The 24039-nt window shown below is 40.1% G+C and overlaps 1 protein-coding gene across 3 annotated transcripts; it reads left to right on the top strand.

Moving 5' to 3' along the window:
- The first annotated feature begins 622 nt into the window (after positions 1 to 622).
- LOC112070030 (CD48 antigen-like) lies at positions 623 to 19410 on the top strand. 3 transcript variants are annotated; one of them, XM_070438814.1, is made up of 7 exons: positions 667 to 753; positions 3240 to 3430; positions 3725 to 4030; positions 4222 to 4497; positions 18432 to 18560; positions 18745 to 18812; positions 19108 to 19410. In XM_070438814.1, the coding sequence occupies exons 2-7, from the start codon at positions 3334 to 3336 to the stop codon at positions 19210 to 19212; spliced, it is 981 nt and encodes a 326-aa protein (XP_070294915.1). In that variant the 5' UTR covers positions 667 to 753; positions 3240 to 3333; the 3' UTR covers positions 19213 to 19410. The 3 variants fall into 3 exon arrangements, with proteins under 3 accessions (XP_023993196.1, XP_070294915.1, XP_070294916.1); XM_024137428.1 differs by lacking the exon at positions 3240 to 3430 and having other exon boundaries at positions 623 to 753; XM_070438815.1 differs by lacking the exons at positions 18432 to 18560; positions 18745 to 18812; positions 19108 to 19410 and adding an exon at positions 5250 to 10485.
- Positions 19411 to 24039: the final 4629 nt, after the last annotated feature.

Genomic DNA, 24039 nt, shown 5'->3' with positions numbered 1-24039 from the left:
ATGGTCAGCATTGCTGTGTGCTTCTGGTTATAACATGGCAATAAAGAAAGAGGGACCAGTTTAATGTTTTAAGTGGGATGCTGCAGTTGTGCACATTGTTATTTATTTTTCTTTGATACGGTGCAATATTCCATTATGCTGTTCAGATTGTATTAATTTTGAATTGTTTCATGTATATGCACTTTGTTTATATACATTAAAAAGGTATACTTTAAATGCACATGTGCAATAGCATCCTTCTTTTTTACATTTATTTCAATTTGTGGGATGCTGCAGTTTTGAAAATTGATATTCTTTGCAATATTCTATTATACTGTTTAGATTGTATTCGTTTTGAATGGTTAGATTTATATACACTTTGTTAATTTACATGACAAAAGTTATACTTTAAATGCAAATGTTTAATGGCATTCTTTTCATAACAAACCAATGCATTTTTAAATACATTGTGGTTAAGGTAGAGTATGATTTTATTTAATCATTTCATTAGAATTGTTTTAACACCAATCATAGTCAAACTATCGCAAACTGTCTGACTTGAAAAAATACAAAACATATTTTTTTAAAGAGCCGTTTGGGAACCAAAAGAGCCGGCTCTTTTTTCGTGAGATGAACCGGCTCACTGAAAAGAGCATGAAGCAGCAGTCCGCCTTTTAGGGTTGTAGTCCGCCATAAAACCCACAGAAGAAGAAGAAGATAAAACAATGATAAACCTTCTGTATCGGTTTTCGGGAATAGTGTTTATTATCAGTGGTAAGTAACCTAGTCTATTATAGGCCTAGAAGTTGAAACCTATGTTTCATTTGTGTTCGTGTAATTACTGCTGTAATATACAATCAAAGAGACTGTGCAGACAGTAAGATTTTGTATAACGTACTTTTTATTATAGCCTACTAAAGTAGGCCGAGCTGTCGTCTATTGTTATGGACCAACGAGTAAAAAATAATGCCTTTATTTGCAGTGCTTAACAAATAGGAATACATTGTTTATCCAATGATGATGTCGATATAGCGAAAAGTTTGTAGCCTAAATTCATTGCCTGATGCTGTTACAGCCACGTCATTGGCTTCTCTTAAACTTGATCCTTTCCTCACAAAAAAATATTTCCGTTTTGAAACTGCAGTAAAAGTGCACTAACTGCAGTCAACTGTTGGATTTTGGAAGCAGTTATTGCAGAATAACTGCAGTTCTTCTTTTTTCCAATATGTCGGAAACAGTCCACGACTGTTTTCCGTCTTCCTTGTAACTGCAGATTTAACCCGTTTTAAGAAAATCCACAAACTGGTCATGCAGTGTAAACAATTCTCCCAGCTTTGTGAATGTGATGTCCCCTTCGAGGGGAATTAGTGCTAGCAGCTCTTCTTTAAAATAATTTCCATCAACATACTGGATATATACACGCAACTGTGCTACATCAGTGTTGTTAGTAGTCTCATTAATAGACAGCCTGTTTGTGCCCCTCCGGAACAATCCTATGCACATCATCTGCCAGTGCATGAACGAGGCGGCCAGCTGTTGACGCAGACCGTAGAGATCCATAGACTTGTCGGTAGCCAATTCCTCAAACGGTCACCATGTACTTTCTAAATACACTATATATACGAAAGTATATACGAAACCCCTTCTTCAAATTAGTGGATTTGGGCTATTTCAGCCACACCCGTTGCTGACAGATGTATAAAATCGAGCACACAGCCATGCAATCTCTATAGACAGAACATTGGCAGTAGAATGGCCTTACTGAAGAGCTCAGTGACTTTCAACGTGGCACCGTCATAGGATGCCACCTTTCCAACAAGTCAGTTTTTATTAATATTATGCCCTGCTAGAGCTGCCCCAGTCAACAGTAAGTGCTGTTATTTTGAAGTGGAATTATTTAGGAGCAACAATGGCTCAGCTGCGATGTACAGTGGCCTACCACATCCGAGCGCTGAAGCGCGTAGGGCATAATAACCGTCTGTCCCCAGTTGCGTCACTCTCTACCAAGTACCAAACTGTCTCTGGAAGCAACGTCAGCACAATAACTGTTTGTCCGGAGCTTCATGAAATGGGTTTCCATAGCCGAGCAGCCTCACACATGCCTAAGATCACCATGCGCAATGTCAAGCGTCGGCTGGAGTGTTGTAATGCTTGCACTCTGGAGCAGTGCAAACGCGTTCTCTGGAGGGATGAATCACACTTCTCCAAAAGACAAGTCTGGGTTTGGCGGATGCCAGGAGAACACTACCTGCCCAAATGCATAGTCCCTACTGTAAAGTTTGGTGGAGGAGGAATAATGGTCTGGGGACATTTTTTTTTTTTTTTTAATGTTTCGGGCTAGGCCCCTTAGTTCCAGTGAAGGGACATTTTAACGCTACAGCATACAATGACATTCTAGACTATTCTGTGCTTCCAACTTTGTGGCAACAGTTTGGGGAAGGCCCCTTTCTGTTTCAGCATGACAATGTCCCTGTGCACAAAGTGAGGTCCATACAGAAATGGTTAGTCGAGATCGGTGTGGAAGAACTTGATTGGCCTGTATAGAGCCCTGACCTCAACTCCATCGAACACCTTTGGGATGAATTTGAACGCTGACTGCGAGCCAGGCCTAATAGCCCAACATCAGTGTCTGGCCTTACTAATGCTTTTGTGGCTGAATGGAAGCAAGTCCCCACAGCAATGTTCCAACATCTAATGGAAAGCCTTCCCAGAAGAGTGGAGGCTGTTATAGCAGCAAAGGGGGAACCAAACCATATTAATGCACATGATTTTGTAATGGGATGTTCAACGAGCAGGTTTCCACATACTTTTGGTCATGTAGTGTGTATATAGGCCTATGCAAATGGTCTAATATGCAAATGGTTGTTTTGAGTTAATCATCACCTTAGAAAGCACTATCCATTTCGTTGTTAGGCTTTGAATAAACATCCACAACGACCATGTTGTCCACTCACAGGACATTAGACCTGTGGAAATCTGTCCTTTGGTCTGATGTGTCCAAATGTGAGATTTTTTGGTTCCACCTGCCGTTTCTTTGTGAGATGCAGAGTAGGTGAACGGACGATCTCCGCATGTGTGGTTTCCACCGTGAAGCATGGAGGAGGAGGTGTGATGTATGGGGTGCTTTTCTGGTGACCCTGTCAGTGATTTATTTAGAATTCAAGGCACAATTAACCAGCATGGCTACCACAGGATGGAGTATCGCTGCAGAATCCTATCTGGTTTGGGCTTAGTCCCAACTATCATTTGTTTTTCGACAGGACAATGACCTAACACACCTCCAGGCTGTGTAAGGTCTATTTCACCAAGAAGGAGAGCAGGCCTCCACAGTTCCCCGACCTCAACCCAGTTGAGATGGTTTGGGATGAGTTGGACCGCAGAGTGAAGGAAAAGCAGCAAACAAGTGCTCAGCATATGTGGGAACTTCAAGATTTTTGGAAAAGCATTTCAGGTGAAGCTGGTTGAGAGAATGACAAGTGTGCCTTGATAACAACTTTGCAAAGGGTGGCTACTTTGAAGAATATAAAATATGTTTTGATTTTGTTTAACACTTTTCTTGGTTACTACATGATGTTATTTCAAAGTTTGGATGTATTCACTATTATACAATGTAGAAAATGTCTCAACTTTTGACTGCTACTGTATGTCATTTATTGTGATTGGTAACCTAATTTTCATTGGTGGTCATTTTTCTACTATTCTCGTCTACTACTGAGAATAATTGTCATTTTCCTCTTAATTCCAGCTCTGTTGGGGGCTATGACGTCTGAAGTGAAGACATTGACAGGAAGAGAGGGCCAGAGTGTCACTCTTAACACTGGATGTCCTGTATTACAGAGTAATGCTCAGATACTGTGGTCATTTGGTCCAGCAGTGATAGTTAACAGTCAGGTCTTGAAAGAAAAAATGATCAGAGACCATCTGCAGCTGGACAGAGAGACTGCATGTCTCACCATCCGAAACCTCACCACCAACAACAGTGGAGTTTATCAACTTCAAATCATCAGTGGACAACATATCTCATCTCAGCATTTCAATCTAACAGTCTTTCGTAAGTGTAAAGTGTTTTGTTTTCAGAAGTCAAACAATCTATTCTTGCATGGGTTACATTTCATCAGGCGGTCTGCCATTCAGTTTACACATATGCTGCATATAGTAATCCTGTTTATATTTCTGTCAGCTGCATTTTTGGTCTGTTTTCAGTAATCATGGTCATGGCTTAGTGTTTCTCTTGTCTCCCAGCTCCTGTGTCCAATCCTGTCATCACTTCTCACACAGCTGGCAATGAGAGCTGTTTAGTGGTGTGTTCTGTGAAAAACGGGAAAGGTGTGATCCTGTCCTGGTACAGAGGACAGGAGACACTCAACCAGACCAACAGCCCTGACCTCTCCACCAACCTCTCTCTCCCTCTGGAAATAAAGCCACAGGACAGTGACACCTACAGATGTGCTGCTTCCAACCCAGTCAGCAATGAGACAATCAAACTCCTTATTAAGGAGTTTTGTCCACATTTTCCAGGTACGTCAGCAGAGATGGTAAAGATTGTCTACAGGGATAAAAATGCAATCTGTTATACATTGACCTTGATTATAGGAAGCAGCAGAAGCTGTTCACCACTTAAGCACACAGTATGTACGAATCACTTCGACATTGCCTGGCTGCTAAAATTCGAAAATGTTTGCAGAATTTTTGTGACAAAAACAAGCTATTAATGGTGTAGAGCAGGTATTCCCTAACTGAGGTACATGCACAATGCCGTCGGGGGTACGCCAAATAAAAATGTAATTCGTATTTAAAAAGGAAAAAATCTTAACATTTTCAAACAGTCCATTTTCCGATGGGGCTATATATTTGGGTGTTTTTTTTTTCTTGCCTGAGTAGCCTCATTTCACTGCCAAAAATGTAATTAAACCATCTAGTGTTCAGAGAAATAACAACACAATGTCAAATACAGGTAGCCTAGTCAAATAATTAACGTCCAATCACATTAACCATTACTCTTGTGGGAATTCCATTAACAGTCCGTATGTAGCCAAACGTAGCCACTGCTCATGTTGGTATCTGTACTGATGGCGCAAAAGCCATGACCGAGAGACATAGTGGAGTGGTAATGTCCTTGTGATTGTCTCCACCCCCTCCAGGTGTCACTTATTTTCTCCAGTGTATTTATCCCTGTGTTTCCTGTCTGTCTGTGCCAGTTCGTCTTGTATGTTTCTAAGTCAACCAGCGTTTTTCCCATTCTCCTGCTTTTTGCATTCTCCTTTTTCTAGTCCTCACGGTTTTGACCCTTGCCTGTTTCTGGACTTTGTACCTGCCTACCTTGACCACGAGCCTGTCTACCACTCTGTACCTCCTGGACTCTGATCTGGTTTTGACCTTTTTGTCGTCCACGACCATTCTCTTGCCTATCCCTTTGGATTTATAAACATTGTAAGACTCCAACCATCTGCCTCCTGTGTCTGCATTTGGGTCTCGCCTAGTGCCTTGATACAACCGTTCTGTCGTGGGTGATGTTGGCTTTTGCCGACTGGTCGACCACCACTAATCAAATATGAACTGTCTTATAAATTAGGGTTATTTTAGATGACACCTAGCTATATAGTTAGCTAGCTAACTATACTGTAGCTACTGAAACAGATTATATCGTGTTATTAGACACACGTCAAATAACACTATTCGACATATCTTTTTTGACACGCAAAGACTCAAATGGCGTTCCATTGAAATCATGGTTGAGAATGAAATGACTGAACAACGAAACAGCACAGCAAGTAAGTGAAAGAAATAGGTTTTGATTATGTTTTACTGGCAATAGGAACAAACGTAAATGCCAACAAAATAACTGTTTGGTCCGTGTGTGTGTGTGAACTTCATTAAACTAGGCAAGTCAGTTAAGAACAAATTCTTATTTTCAATGATGGCCTGGGACAGTAGTGACGCCTCTTGCACTGAGATGCAGTGCCTCAGACCGCTGCGTCCGTGTGTGTGTGTTAACTATTTAACTGTACTAGGATGCTTAAAAGGCCGCTAAAATGTTTTATTTCGGTATTGTTTTTTTTGGGGCAAGGACAATATTGGATATTGGTATCGGCCAAAAATGTCATATCGGTGAACTAGTGTAGCCCACAGCCATATGGCATAGCCAGATCAGGTTGTTCATTGATAAGCAAACCAAAGTCTGCATTAACAATTAGTAATAAAATAAAGGTGGCACCTCTAAAAGCCTATTTCACACCATAGCCTGCTAAATTTGCAAGATTTTTTATTTTGGCACAAATGACAATGTGGCACTAACTCGCCCATGGATTGATGTTTCAGCATTGTTTCATTGAAGACTACACAGCAAAATTTGATTGGTAAAGTGTACACTGGGGGTGTTCAATTTCACACTTAATTTTTTTTTTTATATGAAATGTGCATATTCAACATTTTCTTCAACTTTTAAAGTGTTTCCCTTTTAACACTGATCCTTTGCAGTGTCATTACAATGTTGCACTAACTCAGTGTTAGTTACAATGTTATGGTGTTCACTAACACCGTGTTCACTAACACCGTGTACAGTCCCGTGTAGCTCAGTTGGTAGAGCATGGCACTTGCAGCCCCACGGTTGTGGGTTCGATTCCCACGGGGAACTAGTATAAAAAAAAAAATGTATGCACTCACTACTACTGTAAGTCGCTCTGGATAAGAGTGTCTGCTAAATGACGTAAATGTAAATGTACATGCAAAAACATACAGTGTATTCGGAAAGTATTCAGACCTTCACTTTTTCCACATTTTGTTACGTTACAGACTTAGTCTTCTTGGGTATGACGCTACAAGCTTGGCACACCTGTATTTGGGGAGTTTCTCCAATTCTCTGCAGATCCTCTCAAGCTCTGTCAGGTTGGATGGGGATTGTTGCTGCACAACTATTTTCTGGTCTTTCCAGATATGTTCGATCGGATTCAAGTGCGGGCTCTGGCTGGGCCACGCAAGGACATTCAGAGATTTGTCCCGAAGCCACTCCTGCGTTGTCTTGGCTGTGTGCTTAGGGTCGTTGTCCTGTTGGAAGGTAAACCTTCGCCTCAGTCTGAGGTCCTGAGCACTCTGCAGCAGGTTTTCATCAAAGATCTTTCTGTACTTTGCTCCATCGCTCTTTCCCTCGATCTTGACTAGTCTCCCAGTCCCTGCCGCTGAAAAATATCCCCACCGCATGATGCTGCCTCCACCATGCTTCACCGTATTGATGGTTTCTTCTGGCAATCTCCAAGCGGGCTGTGGTGCCTTTTACTGAGGTGTGTCTCCCCTCTGGCCACTCCACCATAAAGGCCTGATTGGTGGAGTGCTGCAGAGATGGGAGAACCTTGCAGAAGGATAACCATCTCCACAGAGGAACTCTGGAGCTCTTTCAGTAACCATCGGGTTCTTAGTCACCTCCCTGACCAAGGCCTTTATCCCCCGTTTGGCCAGCTCTAGATAGCTGGCCAAACGGTGGTCTTGGTGGTTCCAAACTTCTTCCATTGAAGAATGATGGAGGTCACTGTGGTCTTGGGGACCTTAAATGCTGCAGAAATGTTTTAGTACCATTAACACAATGCTGTCTCGAAGCTCTACGGACAATTCCTTTGACCTCATGGCTTGGTTTTTGCTCGGACATGTACTGTCAACTGTGGGACCTTTTTTTATAGACAAGTCAGTGCCTTTCCAAATCATGTCCAATCAATTGAATTTACCACAGGTGAACTACAATCAAGTTGTAGAAACATGTCAAGGATGATTAATGAAAACCGTTGTCCTTAAGTCATGACTGATGTCTTGAGATGTTGCTTCAATATATCCACATAATTTCCCTCATGATGCCATCTATTTTGTGAAGTGCACCAGTCCCTCCTGCAGCAAAGCACCCCCACAACATGATGCTGCCACCCCCGTGCTTCACGGTTGGGATGGTGTTCTTCAGCTTGTAAGCCTAACCCTTTTCCTCCAAAATAATGATGGTCATTATGGCCAAACACACATTTTTGTTTCATCAGACCAGAGGACATTTCTCCAAAACGTACGATCTTTGTCCCCATGTGCAGTTGCAAATCGTAGTCTGGCTTTTTTATGGCGGTTTTGGAGCAGTGGCTTCTTCCTTGCTGAGCGGCCTTTCAGGTTATGTCGATATAGGACTCGTTTTACTATGGATATAGATACTTTTGTACCTGTTTCCTCCAGAATCTTCACATGGTACTTTGCTGCTGTTATGGGATTGAATTGCACTTTTCTCACCAAAGCACGTTCATCTCTAGGAGACAGAACGCGTCTCTTTCCAGAGTGGTATGATGGCTGCGTGGTCCCATGGTGTTTATGCTTGCATACGATTGTTTGTACAGATGAATGTAGTACTGCAGGTGTTTGGAAATTGCTCCCAAGGATGAACCAGACTTGCGGAGGTCTGCAATTTTTTGTTTGAAGTCTTGGCTAATTTCTTTTGATTTTGCTATTATGTCAAGCAAATAGGCACTGAGTTTGAAGGTAGGCCTAGAAATACATCCACAGGTACACCTCCAATTGACTCAAATGTTTTCAATTAGCCTATCAGAAACTTCTAAAGCCATGACATAATTTTCTGGAATTGTTCAAGCTGTTTAAAGGCACAGTCAACTTAGTATATGTAAACTTCTGACACATTGGAATTGTGATGCAGTGATTTATAAGTGAAATAATCTGTCTGTAATCAATTTGGGGAAAAATGACTTGTGTCATGCACAAAGTAGGTGTCCTAACCGACTTGCCAAAACTATAGTTTGCTAACAAGAAATGTGTGGAGTGGTTGAAAAACGAGTTTTAATGTCTCCAACCTAAGTGTATGTAAACTTCCGACTTCAACTGTACATAGGAGCAACACCAGAGTAAATTATGTAGTGATTGTCTCTTCGCAGCAAAATCTACAGAGCTGAGATTGTTGTATGCCCCATATAAACATCATTCTGTTGGTGGCATAAACTCGAAGTGTTGAATCAAGTGTTTGTTTTTTGTGTCAGTTCATGTGCCATGGAATCGGTACACTGATTATCTCTTCCCGTTCATTTTGCAACTCGTACTGGTATATTTTTCTATTTATGCCAATCCATTTCAGCCAATTTGTATCTTTAATGTATGGAAGACAAACGAGTTCCCTACCTTTACCCCTCTCCCACTTGCTGCCTCCATTTTTGTGGTAATGCTGCAATCAGTTGGTAACTTTTTGATTCAGCAGACATTCCCATATATTTTCAATAGCCGCATGTGTGACATCCTGTTTCTATTAATAATGTAATTAATAAATATAATACCATTAATAAAAAATCCATGAAGATTTTAAAATATTTTTTATCAATCAGTATATTTGAGTTTAACCGTAATATATTCACTGGAAGATAAAATGTAAGTTTGTATGGCATGTTTTAAGAAAGGGCAATACTTTAAACATAGTTTCATTTTCAATTAGTCGGAAATTGGAAGTTATCTGTATAAAGGCAATTTCTGGACAAAGGATGAGACGTTCTTAATTAACTTTTTAGGGATAGGGGGCAGCATTTTCACTTTGGATGAATCGCGTGCCCATAGTGAACTGCCTCCTACTCTGTCCCAGATGCTAATATATGCATATTATTATTACTATTGGATAGAAAACACTCTGACGTTTCTAAAACTGTTTGAATTATGTCTGTGAGTATAACAGAACTCATATGGCAGGCAAAAACCTGAGAAGAAATCCAAACAGGAAGTAGAAATTCTGAGGCTGGTCGATTTTCAACCAAGATCCCATTGAAATCACAGCGAGATATGGATGAGTTTGCACTTCCTACGGCTTCCACTAGATGTCAACAGTCTGTAGAACCTTGTCTGATGCCTCTACTGTGAAGGGGAGCCGAATGAGAGGGGAATTAGTCAGTTCTGCCATGACCTGACCATTCTTTGACCATGCGCATTCACATGAGGAAGCTCTGTTCCATCGCTCATCTGAAGTCAATGTAATTCTCCGGTTGGAACGTTATTCAAGATTTATGTTAAAAACATTCTAAAGATTGATTCAATACATCGTTTGACATGTTTCTACGGACTGTTACGGAACTTTTGGACATTTCGTCAGGTTTTAGTGAACGCGCTTCCCTGACGTTGGATTTGTTTACCAAACACGCWACAAAAATAGCTATTTGGACATAAATGATGGACATTACCGAAAAAAACTAACATTTCTTGTGGAAGTGGAGTCCTGGGAGTGCATTCCGACGAAGATCAGCAAAGGTAAGTGAAGATTTATAATGCTTTTTATGAGTTTTGTTGACTGCACAATTTGGCGGGTAACTGTATGGCTTGCTTTTGTGGGTGAACGCTGTTTTCAGATTATTGAATATTGTGTTTTGCCGTAAAGCTTTTTGAAATCTGACACAGCGGTTGCATTAAGAACAAGTGCATCTTTAATTCTGTGTAAAACATGTATCTTTCATCAAAGTTTATGATGAGTATTTCTGTTATTTGACGTGGCTCTCTGCAATTTCTCAGGATATTTTGGAGGCATTTCTGAACATGGCGCCAATGTAAACGGAGGTTTTTGGATATAAATATGAACTTAATCGAACAAGACATATATGTATTGTGTAACATGAAGTCCTATGAGTGTCGTCTGATGAAGATCATCAAAGGTTAGTGATAAATTGTATCTCTATTTGTGCTTTTTGTGACTCCTCTCTTTGGCTGGAAAAATGGCAGAATTTTTCTGTGAGTTGATGGTGACCTAACATAATCGTTTGTGGTTTGCTTTCGCTGAAAAGCCTATTTGAAATCGGACACTTTGGTGGGATTAACAACAAGATTACATTTAAAATGGTATAAGATACATGTATGTTTGAGGAATTTTAATTATGAGATTTCTGTTTGAATTTGGCGCCCTGCACTTTCACTGGCTGTTGTCATATCATCCCGTTAACGGGATTGCAGCCATAAGAAGTTTAATTAATATAATCAACCCTTTTTGAGTTTCTTTGCCCATGAGAAAAATATATTTCTCCTTCCCAGTCAATTTTCCACCAAACCTCATTTATATTTGTAGAGTGAGTTTCCTGCAAACAATAGATATTATATATGAATCTTTATTTATTTATGTTAAGATCTATATTTTTGTATGATCTGCTAAGCCGTTACAATTGTAACTTTCTATACTTATTTCCCCACTGTTGTATTCTAGCCTGAAATAAACGTATTAATAGCAATAGTTAGTCTCTGATAAGGCAGGCCAGCTGCAAAACTAGGGAGGAGCGAGGAATTCGACTCGAGGTCAAGTCAACAGATGAAGTGAGAAGAAACCTCTGGGAGGGGGGCCAGAGGGGCCCACCACAACGACCCTCCTACTACAGTCCTTTCTCATCCACATACACTTCCCCGCCCACAAAGGTTCTAGCATCAGGCAGGGCCATGACTACACCAGTTAGAGGAACCAATTAAGTTCCTGACTACACCAGTGAGAGGAACCAATTAAGTTCCTGCCTAGCAACAGAGATGTATTGGCTGTCTAGATGTGTAAGGAGTTGACACCGCCTACTAGGAGGCAAAAAAATATATGTGCTAGTGTTATCATGCTTTTTGTATTTGCAGCTGTTAACTTGGTTTGAGCTTTTTCTAGTCGTCTGTTTGAGTTTTTACTCTGTTTATTCAGAATCTAACACCACTTACCGTAATGATAAGTTTAAATTATACTTGTGTAGGGTTAAAATTGATTTTGGGGGTCTTCTAAAGACCCACCATTGATTGTTATTAATTTGCTTACGTGCCATTGTACTTATGCTCACTGTATAGCTGAATATTGAGGTCTGTGTCTAGCTCTCTGCCAAAACCCGCAGCCCCGCGTCTGTGAGAAAAGGGACTGTGGGTGATGGCGAGACACAGAGAGACCACGTCTGTTTTTCTCTGAAACAAGGGCAGATTTGCATACCGCTGAGACAGGTTCTCAGAAACCTTGTGTTAAGAATGACTTGTTCTTTTAGCTGCACATGCAGGGTTTGACATAGGATAAGGTGTGATCTCAGGTATATAAGATGCTGTCTTTCTTTTGTTCGGGGCAGAACTCATGTCTCTCCTAAGTTGTATGTTGATCTTTGACTTCTGTCTAAGGCTGTATTCTAATTAAAAAATCTTAATTTTATATTTGCACATTTTGAGTATTCCTTCTTTGTTGAGTAAATAACGGAGCCCAGAAAAGTGGAACCAACACTTACCACAACCAATGTTTGTAAACTGACCATCAAAAAGCACCATGAAGATTAAGGGTCCATATACAGTGGGGAGAACAAGTATTTGATACACTGCCGATTTTGCAGGTTTTCCTACTTACAAAGCATGTAGAGGCCTGTAATTTTTATCATAGGTACACTTCAACTGTGAGAGACGGAATCTAAAACAAAAATCCAGAAAATCACATTGTATGATTTTTAAGTAATTAATTTGCATTTTATTGCATGACATAAGTATTTGATCACCTACCAACCAGTAAGAATTCCGGCTCTCACAGACCTGTTAGTTTTTCTTTAAGAAGCCCACCTGTTCTCCACTCATTACCTGTATTAACTGCACCTGTTTGAACTCGTTACCTGTATAAAAGACACCTGTCCACACACTCAATCAACAGACTCCAACCTCTCCACAATGGCCAAGACCAGAGAGGCTGTGTAAGGACATCAGGGAAAAATTGTAGACCTGCACAAGGCTGGGATGGGCTACAGGACAATAGGCAAGCAGCTTGGTGAGAAGGCAACAACTGTTGGCGCAATTATTAGAAAATGGAAGAAGTTCAAGATGACGGTCAATCACCCTCGTCTGGGGCTCCATGCAAGATCTCACCTCGTGGGGTATCAATGATCATGAGGAAGGTGAGGGATCAGCCCAGAACTACACGGCAGGACCTGGTAATGACCTGAAGAGAGCTGGACCACAGTCTCAAAGAAATCCATTAGTAACACACTACGCCGTCATGGATTAAAATCCTGCAGCGCAAACAAGGTCCCCTGCTCAAGCCAGCGCATGTCCAGGCCTGTCTGAAGTTTGCCAATGACCATCTGGATGATCCAGAGGAGGAATGGGAGAAGGTACTGTGGTCTGATGAGACAAAAATAGAGCTTTTTTGGTCTAAACTCCACTCGCCGTGTTTGAGAGAAGAAGAACGATGAGTACAACCTAAGAACACCATCCCAACCGTGAAGCATGGAGGTGGAAACATCATTCTTTGGGGATGCTTTTCTGCAAAGGGGACAGGACGACTGCACCGTATTGAGGGGAGGATGGATGGGGCCATGTATCGCGAGATCTTGGCCAACAACCTCCTTCCCTCAGTAAGAGCATTGAAGATGGGTCGTGGCTGGGTCTTCCAGCATGACAACGACCCGAACACACAGCCAGGGCAACTAAGGAGTGCTCCGTAAGAAGCATCTCAAGGTCCGCGAGTGGCCTAGCCAGTCTCCAGACCTGAACCCAATAGAAAATCTTTGGAGGGAGCTGAAAGTCCGTATTGCCCAGCGACAGCCCCGAAACCTGAAGGATCTGGAGAAGGTCTGTATGGAGAAGTGGGCCAAAATCCCTGCTGCAGTGTGRGCAAACCTGGTCAAGAACTACAGGAAACGTATCTCTGTAATTGCAAACAAAGGTTTCTGTACCAAATATTAAGTTCTGCTTTTCTGATGTATCAAATACTTATGTCATGCAATAAAATGCAAAGGAATTACTTAAAAATCATACAATGTGATTTTCTGGATTTTTGTTTTAGATTCCGTCTCTCACAGTTGAAGTGTACCTATGATAAAAATTACAGACCGCTACATGCTTTGTAAGTAGGAAAACCTGCAAAATCGGCAGTGTATCAAATACTTGTTCTCCCCACTGTAGCTGTACCATAATATTTGCACTGTTAAGCATAATGTAGCTGCAACTATCTAAACCTCAAATTGTCCTAATATCCCACCCACTAAAACCTCCCCCCATATCTAGGAGGTCTGTTGTCACTAAGACCATCAGACCATTTCCCTTACTCCTGACACACCTATGCGTCATAAGGCAAACCCTTGGCCGCCAATTTGGCGTAGGCCAGAAGAAAATATGGGCAGTCCCATGATAACATAATTCAGTACTACCACCCTTCACTCACATATTCAAAGCCCCATAGGTATATAGCATATCTATGAGGGTGTTTAAGAGAGAACTAACCAAATAACATGCAAAACAGTCTGGGAAAAACAAAAAAACAATCGATCATATTAATAGAAATAATAACAGCACAATATTATAGATTCATACTCATATTTGAAAGTCCTAGCAAGGCTATAAGCATGTCAGCCCAGCTTGCTCAGTTCATTGGATCCAAGTGTCTGAAAAAATAGAAAATGTGAAAAAATACCTGTAAATATTGCAAGACCAGTTCTTTATGTCCATTACATGCATGCTGCCTATCGGCAGAGAGACATACAGTATTTCATGCAGTCCTCATTATATCCTGTTATATTCCGACAAAACGGAAGAAAGAAAAAGGAACACATTTTATAGGACTGTCATCTGATGAAGATTGTGAAGGTTAGTGAATAAATGTATATATTTTGCTGGTTTTTTCGCTGTCGCTAACTTTGCGTTGAATGAATGCGGTTGTGTGGTTGGCTATTGTAGTAAGCTAATATAATGCTATATTGTGTTTTCGCTGTAAAACACTTAAAAAATCTGAAATATTGGCTGGATTCACAAGATGTTTGTCTTTCATTTGCTGTACACCATGTATTTTTCATAAATGTTTTATGATGAGTATTTGGGTATTTCACGTTGGTCTCTGTAGTTATTCTAGCTGCTTTGGTGAGATTTGTGATGGTGGCTGCAATGTAAAACTATGATTTATACCTGAAATATTCACATTTTTCGAACAAAACATATGCTATACAATAAATCTGTTATAAGACTGTCATCTGATGAAGTTGTTTCTTGGTTAGTGACTAATTATATCTTTATTTGGTCGAATTTGTGATAGCTACCTATGCGGTAAAAAAAATGTGAAAATATGCGGTTGAGTCTTTTGCTATCGTGGTTAGCTAATAGAAATACATATTGTGTTTTCGCTGTAAAACATTTTAAAAATCGGAAATGATGGCTGGATTCACAAGATGTGTATCTTTCATTTGGTGTCTTGGACTTGTGATTTCATGATATTTAGATGCTAGTATTTACTTGTGGCGCTATGCTAGGCTATGCTACTCAGCTTTTTTACTGATGAGGGTGCTCCCGGATCCGGGATGGTGACTCGTGAGAAGTAAAAAACAGCCGCTAATGACTGCCAGTAAAAATTCATCTTACACATCACACTACCCATGAAGGGATACATATGTTTAACTTAGTCAACCGTGACACAGCCATGGCACGATAGCAAAGACTAAGTACTGTAACACTGACCAATTTTACACCCTGATTGAACAACAACTTAAAAAGCAACACCAGCTGGCGTTCAGTCTGTTTAAAGTAACTCAAAGTAAAAACAAATCAACAACAACTGATTGTACCAGGATATGAACACTGTGCACTGGCTGTGTAGCCATGTGCGACATGCATGTGGAGTTTCAAGCCTGAGTGGCAGATGGAAGATAAATATCCAACGCTTTACTACTAATGAAGCCTGAGCTGGAGCTGGTTAGCTTTAGAAAACCCTGAGTAGATCTAGCTTGCTTCGTAGGATCCCTCTCTGGAGACCCTCAGGTTCTCTGTAGTTGTGATGGGAATATAAAAACAATTCAAAGATCTCAATCTAAAAATGCTTTGTGCTCAAACAAGATCAGAATCTTCCTTAAAATGTGACAATTTGGAATGTGAGAAAGGTACAACATTTTCTTTTATAGGAGTAATAGTTTAATTTGATTAAATTATATGCTATTTTTTTATGAAAAGAATGCTGCATATTTTCTTAACACACTGAGCCATAACATGTTGTATTAATGTGCAGTAAAATCATTATGCAATTTCTACTTCCTTACTATCTGGGTTTCACTTAATATGCTAGATGGTTCATTTACTTTTCATCAGATGTGTTTAGCTCCGGTCCTTCAGGGCCACAGTGCATGCTGACTTCCGTCTTTATTTTGAACCAAAGACTGATTCTATCTCAGAAGCTAGGGGTGTAATCAATAGTCCAAACCGAGGGGGGGTGGAAGAAAAGTTTTGCCCGCACTGCAGACGGCTATATTGGTACGCTAATACAAGACTATTAAAGTCCCAGTGCACTACTTTTGTAAAATGTTTTATTTTTTATTCTGATTTTTCAGGGGGTGCTGCACCCTACTTCCCGTGGCTATGAGTGAATTACACCCCAAGTTTGTGCACTATTTAAACAATAAGTAACATGAATTGATCAATTAAGTGCCAGGAGAAACAAAAACCACCAGGAGCATGGGACAGCAGGGCCTGAGTTGTGCACCACTACACTGTTATAGAAAAGAAACCAATAATGTGATAAATAAAATATTTTAAAAAATATTATTAAAAAATATGTATCTATACAAAAAAATGACACTTTTGTGGGTGTTGTGTTTTATATATTTTTTCTGGATATACTTTACCAAGTTTATGCTGTATTAAAAGTAATTGATGCATTGTTACATTATCACTTGAGAAATTAATACATACAGTTGTCGTGACTTGACTAACATTAATCTGAAGACTGTTATTTATCTAATTAACTAACTGTTTAATTTTTACCAGATTAAATTAATCAGTTAACAATTAACTCATTAGGATCTGGGGCACCACGGGAGCGGTTCTTTAAAGAGTTACCATCTCCCGAATTAAACTCAAAGATCTTTACCTATTACCTCTATAAACAAGTCAACTTATTACTCATAACCTCATATCACCATTCTGAACAGTCGTTACCTTTTACCTGCAAAAACCCAAGCCTTATGAGGTCAAAGTACCACACAAATTGGTTTAATAATTTATTTACTATCTAATTAAATGGAAAAACAGGATAAACACACACACTACACTGATTTATTGGAGACTTGATACGCTGAAAACCGGTCCCTAGCGGAATGACAACAACATGAATGCTTGTTAATGAAGAGGGAGAGAGACAATTAACATTGCCACATTCTGATACTACTCTCACCTACATTAACCATCTATTTTGCACACGAACCGCGGCCCGCTTTGAGCAAGAAATCATTAATGTACTTATGTGAAGTGCCTGGGATATCTCGGTGAACGGGGCAGCCTTGGGAAGGGGGTTGTGCCTTTTCGCGGCACGCTTGTAAGGCCCTGATTGTCCGAAATGGTTCAAATAACTCTTCTCCTGTTGGCCTTCTTTGTAATTGTCCAGTATCCGGTGACTTGTGTAATCCTGAACAGATTTTCCTTCAATTTCCTCTTGAAGATGCTTCTTTGAAGATAGACTAGCCAGCCGTATCGATGGTTCCCCAGTGGGGTGATGAGAGAAGCGTAATCCAGTGGTTTGAGCAGAACAACAGGATGGGCCTACTTAAATTCACTTTCGAAGATACTTTACTTAGGACAGCTAATCAGCCATACCAGTGATTGTCATCTCCACCTTGTGTTGAGATTCAAAGTTCAAACCATTTTAATTGCGGAGCTGCAGCTTCACGCTTTTTCTAGTCCACTTATGTTATTGCATAACACATAATTTATACCTTTTGCTCGAAAGGGGTGGTTCCGGCCAGCTGACACGCTCTGACCTCACTTCGGGGCAGTGATTACTCACTGTACAAAGTTATGGGAAATAATGATCTCCTATAGCTTCTCAAATCCATCCCTCTCTCAACAAAAACACTTCAATCATTTTTCATATTACATGCACAACCGATAGTATGAAAACTTCAGCTCTATGTTGTGGATACTTTCTAAGTTACTGTATTTTCTTTAACTTTAATGACATCACAAAATGACATTAGTGTTCTATAGACTGCCTCTGACCACTTCCGAAGTTCTACATTCGAAATATTGTTCCAGTATTTGCTTTTGAATGTGTTATAGTATCAGCGGCAAAATGTCTGTTGAGACAAAGTACTTTCCTTTGGTGGATTTGGTGATTACAGGCCTGGATCTTCTCCCTTGATTTACAACAGGTTGTGAGTGTCAATCCCCACTAGTTCTTTCCTCCCTCCTCTACGGGTGAAAGGGGGTCTGATTGAAGTTACTCATTGCAAACCTGATCTGACCTATTTGGATTCAGTCATGACGCAGTACATAATTTGCAATGCATCATAACATATTTGAAAGCATTATGCAGGGGGGGAAAAATTCCACCGTTTCAGGAGTTTTCCAACACCGTAAAAATGGTGACAGAATAGTTGCATGTTTTGAAAAGCTTTATTTTAAAATGTTCACCCCTTTTACTCAACATTGTAATGTTTGAGCTCAGTGTGTGAGAGAGATGAATTGACCCTGACGCAAAGATTGTGTTTTTGTGTTGTTAGGTCCCACTGTACCTTCTTCAATCACTAAACGGAAATATATACTGTCTGGTGTCCTGATAGCTGTTGGCTTGATGACACTCGGGCTAATAGTTTGGATATACTGGAGGAACAAAAAACGAAAAGACAAAGGTTAGTATGATACAATATTCTTCCTGCATCTCTTGAGTTGATATGGTGAATTTCTTTGAGACTGATTTGATGCAAAGAGACAATATTCATCAAGCTGTTGATGAAAAAGCAGGCTTCTATGGATGTAGCTGTGGATATTATCAATAGAAGAGTAATATTGTCTTTTTTCTATGTTCTCATGCAGATGGTACTGATATAATCTACGTAGATGTCGTCCAACTATCACAGAATACACCTACATCACAACAATCGGTGAGATCGAAGTGTTGGTATATGTATTTATGTTTAGTGCATGTAGCCTACACTAAGTGAATGGAATAAGGTATGCTTGTAGGAGTTCAGTATGTTCCTCCTTTTTATCTTCTCTCTTACTCTATACACTCTCAGACACACATGCTTTGTAAAATTAGGGACCACAGCTGACAAAGTAAAACGGAACTGGAACTCACAGAAATGTGTAATTTCAGTTAGTATTATACGTAGATGTTTTTGCTTTGTCTCTGTGCTTTAAGTGTTAAAGTAATTAACCAGTATGTCCTTTTTTCAGCGAGGACATGATAGTGCAGATGCCTCAGAGATGGTTGAAGAAACTGTTTACTCGGGTGTTCGCATTAGACAACCCACTGAAGATGACCATAGTCATTGTTCATAATATTGCCTTGTTAGGTCTATGGCATTTCATTACTCAGAACTGGCCATTAGGGTCCTGAATGCTTAGCAACTGACAGAAGTCAATCGCATTGGTGCTTTACTTGTAACTGAAGCTTCAATCAGTATTATTGAGCTTCAGTTTCTTTTTACTAGTTACTTGTGACTATTTATTTATTGTAATAAATTTTTAGACACAACAGTTTGCTTTTCAGAACAACTCGGTCTGTGCTTTGGGTATAAGCCTCATTTAACCGTCCTGATCTCGCAAGCTTTACAATGTGTTTGCAAGATCAGGATGGTTATATGAGGTTAGTGTAGGCCTGCTTCTTCACATTATGAAATATGTCTGGTATTAGCTTACAAGTTGTTTAAGAAATCAAGTGGTTGGGTTGGCAAAGCAAGCTTGCTGGGTAAGTTCTTCCCAACTGAACTAGATTTCAAAACGTCATTGGTTGTTCTACGATAGTTGTCAAACACAGCCTACTCACGTTTACACGTATGCATTTTGTTCCAGCTCAACCTGAATTAATGAATCATGGTTCTTTTGACTCAAGACCATCATAAGTATTTTAATCCGTTTGTTAGTGCTTTGCTGGAACAAAGCCCTGCCTACTCTGCCTCTCTCTGGACTAGGTTTGGCCATACCCATTACAACCTATAGTGCTACATTCTGGCTGGTATAGTCAAAATTCATCCTTTCGCCGTGTCGATCGTCACCTTCACATTGAACACGATGCTAATTTCGTTAGGTAATTATCTGAGCCCTTTTAACGTAGGACCGTCTTCCTCACGTCCTCGGAACCGAAAGTTTAATTTTCGTCAACGGGTTTATATAGTGGTGAAAGGAGTGTTTCATAGTTTACAACCAAAGTCTGTTCACTTCGGCGCGGGGCCTCTGAGTGAGCAGAGTTTCTCTATGACAAACCATTCTCTCATTTAATAAGCTAAAATTACATTTAATCTTTTCACAAAATAGTTCACATATTTAAACATTTAAATTGCACAACAATTCCATGTGAATCTGATAACTAGAATGTGTCGACTTTCCAAGATACAGTTTGTCATCCTGTCATTAGTAGTAATGTCTCAGACAACAATCTGATCTGATCTGAGATCATATTCATCAAGTACCAACGCATATTTTCAACTGGTTGGATTACCGAAATATGGTTCCCTTTCCCACCTTTTGATGTTACCAGACACTGTTACTGTTACGCACACCTCTATGAAGAGGGAACGCAACACCCTGCTACAACTCCCCGTGAAGTGAAAGAGGTATGGACTGTAGGTGCGAGTAAGGATGACAAAGGCAGAGAGAGTGGTACCGTTTACAAGGAATTTATTCCGTCACACGGTAATATGGGGAAAAGGGGCTGGACGGAACCAAAGCAAAGAAAGTAAATCTCAAAGCCCCCTCTCCTACCTTAACTGCCTACCCACTACTTACCTAATTTAGCACCACCTGGTGCCCTAACCAAAAAATAGGGGGTGGTCCACCCAGATCTTACCTAGTGTGCCTAAACAGTGAATATACTACGGGTATATGTATGCCCACGGGCCTCTTGCCTAAGCACTCCCTGAGTGCCTTCCCCTTCCCCCCTGGGAACAAATGAAACAGAATTATCCAAACAATTTCAATAATCAAAACTGAGAAACACAGGACATCAAATAAGCACTATCTGACTAAGCAACAAACTAACACAGAACATACCAAATCTGCTCACATCTAGTACATACCAACTGCCTGTCTCACTCTCAGCAATTATCTCACTCTGAGAACACAACCAGCATATGATATAACCCTCTGCAATGATCCCTCTCTCTGCAATGATCTTTTTCTCTCTGCATTCTTTATTCTCCTGAACAGAACACTGGCTTTTATATAGCTTCAGGAGTCTAATTGGATACAGCTGTAACTAGACAAGGGGGCGGGGTCAGCTCCAATCATCAATGGGGCTGACCAATCAGCTGCTTGGGGAGAATTCAAGAAGCCATCTCCTGAAACACACACTCAAATACACAAACTACAACACAGAAACTGTGGAACGTAACAGTTACAAAGGCTTTACAAGAGTCAACTCTATAGAGTAGAGAGAGAGAAAAGGGGAAAGGTATTTATGGGGGTCATAAACCTCCCCCAACAGGCCAACGTCATGACACATGGTTTCCATATGTTTGATGCCATTCCATTTGCTCCGTTCCAGCCATTATTATGAGCCATCCTCCCCTCAGCAGCCTCCACTGGTTGTGTGGTACTTTCCTTATGCACAACGCTTTTCCGCACGCTAACTTTTACTATACCACAGGTCAATATAGTCTACCAGTCTTTCTCTCCTGCCCTCCATCCACCATTCATAGTGACAATCGTGGTAGGTGGATTGTTTGTCCAAATCTGAAATAGGCTAACGAGCAATCATACCACACCTAAAAGCATTCAAAGCTGCTTCAATTTTCAATATGAATCCACAAAAACAAATAGGAATAGCTGATAGGCAGCAGAGAGGCCAGGTGCATCATTGCGCATGATAGAACAGTGAAGACATGAGATGCTCAGCTCATTGATCTTGTTTAGGGACAATTTAATTATCCTACCTACAGTGCCTCTGGAAAGTATTCACACCCCTTTACTTTTTCCACATTTTGTTGTGTTTGTCTGCATTTACAATTGCGATTTTTATGACTGACTTACACACAATAACCCATAATTCTCAAGCTCCAAAGAGAAAACAAGACACTCACAGCCAAGGTAAAAATCCACGATTCCAACATGGATTGTCTAACTCAGGGAAAACAGGGTGATGAAGGAGTCGCTACTAAACATACAAAGTTGTAGCATGCGTGAAAATCAAATATTTTCTGGGATTCCTGAGGACGCTTACAATAATCCAGAGGGCGCGATCAGAGAATTCATGCAATCCGCCTTGAAACTTCCTATAGAGACTGTAAACAAGGTGGCTTTCCACCAAGTACACAGACTTGGAGCTCGGAGCGACAAGACTAAGGATCCCTGACCGATCATCGCAAAACTTTAACACTACCAACAAAAGGAGCTGAACAAAAGCAGGGGAAGGGAGCTTAAAGGGACCAAATTCGGTCTCAATGACCAATTTCCAAGGGAGGTAAACGAACGTCGTAAGAGACTGTATCCGGTACAAAGACAACGAAGGGAGAAGGGTAAGCGTGCCTTTATCATTATGGACAAACTCTTTATAGATGGACAGCTATTCCGAGACAGCTCCATAACACCATGGCTGTACTAAATTCTACAGGGACTTCAGGTTACGAAAAAAAAAGAAGCTATGGGAACTAAAAATATCTGAACATTATGAAGTGGATATGAACACACAGGTACTCAATTACATGCTTGCTTACACATATGAACTTATACATACACACACACAAACCTGATCTCGCTCTCTTCTCACTCTTTCTCTTCTCTCCCTCTCTATTGTCGAGAACTGTTTTATAATTGAATGTGTTTATTGTTTGTCTAGCTTTTTTATGTATTTGTCTACAAGTTTATATGTGTTTCCAACAAGCAAGGGGAAGATATCAGAATAGGGGCATTGGGGAATAATAACATATTGTACGGAATGCATTTGTACTGTAGTGAAGCCGTCTCTAGAGTAATGCAAGGTCTCTTTCGTGATCATGTGAAACGTCAATTGCTATGGAAATGCTGGGATGTGTTTTTCAATTATGTTAAAGGTCATTATGATGCAACTATGATGGTGATACGATATGGATTTCAATTACCATCATGAATATTAAGGCTATACGCACTACACGTCACACACATAGACACTCAACCATGCAAATTGGCAGAGTTATTATTTATTTGGACATCACACATTATAGTCTTACTCTTATACAGACATCGTACACACTCTCACTAAATCACATCCAATATCATACACATCACCCTACTCCGATTTACTACACACATAATATCTTGTCTCAATTTTCTAACATCTGTGGCATTGGCTCACAGGCAAACAGGCAAGGGAATAAAACAAAAAATTGCTAGAACCTATTTCTTMAATTCTAAATATCAGACATTTGAAAGCTCTAGTTTTGACCGTCATAATACCTCTGATGGCAGTACCTTTACAAGCACTAATTATGGTCAATTTAGACTGAGAATAGTATCTAGTTATGGAAAGGGGTGAAATAAGTATAGCCAGTTATAATTGTAATGGTTTAGCAGATTATAAAAAAAGATCAGTCTTTACATGTCTAAAAGAAAAGGAATATAACATATACTGTTTACAGGAAACTCACTCTACATCCTTAGATGAAGTTGCGTGGAAAAAGGAATGGGGTGGTGAAATAATTTTCTGTCATGGACAAAGGTACTCAAAGGGTGTGATGATATTAATTAATTAATTAAGAAAAATTACGATCTGAATGTGCAAATAGTCAGGAATGATTCGCAAGGAAGGTGGATCCTTTTGAATATGAAAGTGGATGAAAAAGAGATTTGGCTCAATAATCTAGTATATGGTCCAAATCAGGATGATCCATACTTCTTCGAAAACATTTATACCAATTTATTGAACTTACAGTCAACAAATGATCTAATCATTATGGTAGGAGAATATAACTGTCACGTTCCTGACCTGTTTTATGTTATTTTTGTATGTGTTTAGTTGGTCAGGGCGTGAGTTGGGGTGGGCATTCTATGTTTTGTGTTTCTATGTTTAGGTCACTTGTAATTAGCCTTATATGGTTCTCAATCAGGGACAGGTGTTTGACGTTTTCCTCTGATTGAGAACCATATATAGGTTGGCTGTTCACACTGTTTGTTTGTGGGTGATTGTCTTCCGTG

This window comes from Salvelinus sp. IW2-2015, unplaced genomic scaffold, assembly GCF_002910315.2.
Source record: "Salvelinus sp. IW2-2015 unplaced genomic scaffold, ASM291031v2 Un_scaffold1204, whole genome shotgun sequence".
Taxonomy (NCBI): Eukaryota; Metazoa; Chordata; class Actinopteri; order Salmoniformes; family Salmonidae; genus Salvelinus; species Salvelinus sp. IW2-2015.
Note: the sequence above shows the minus strand (reverse complement) of the source record. Positions and strands in the feature narration are given on the sequence as shown.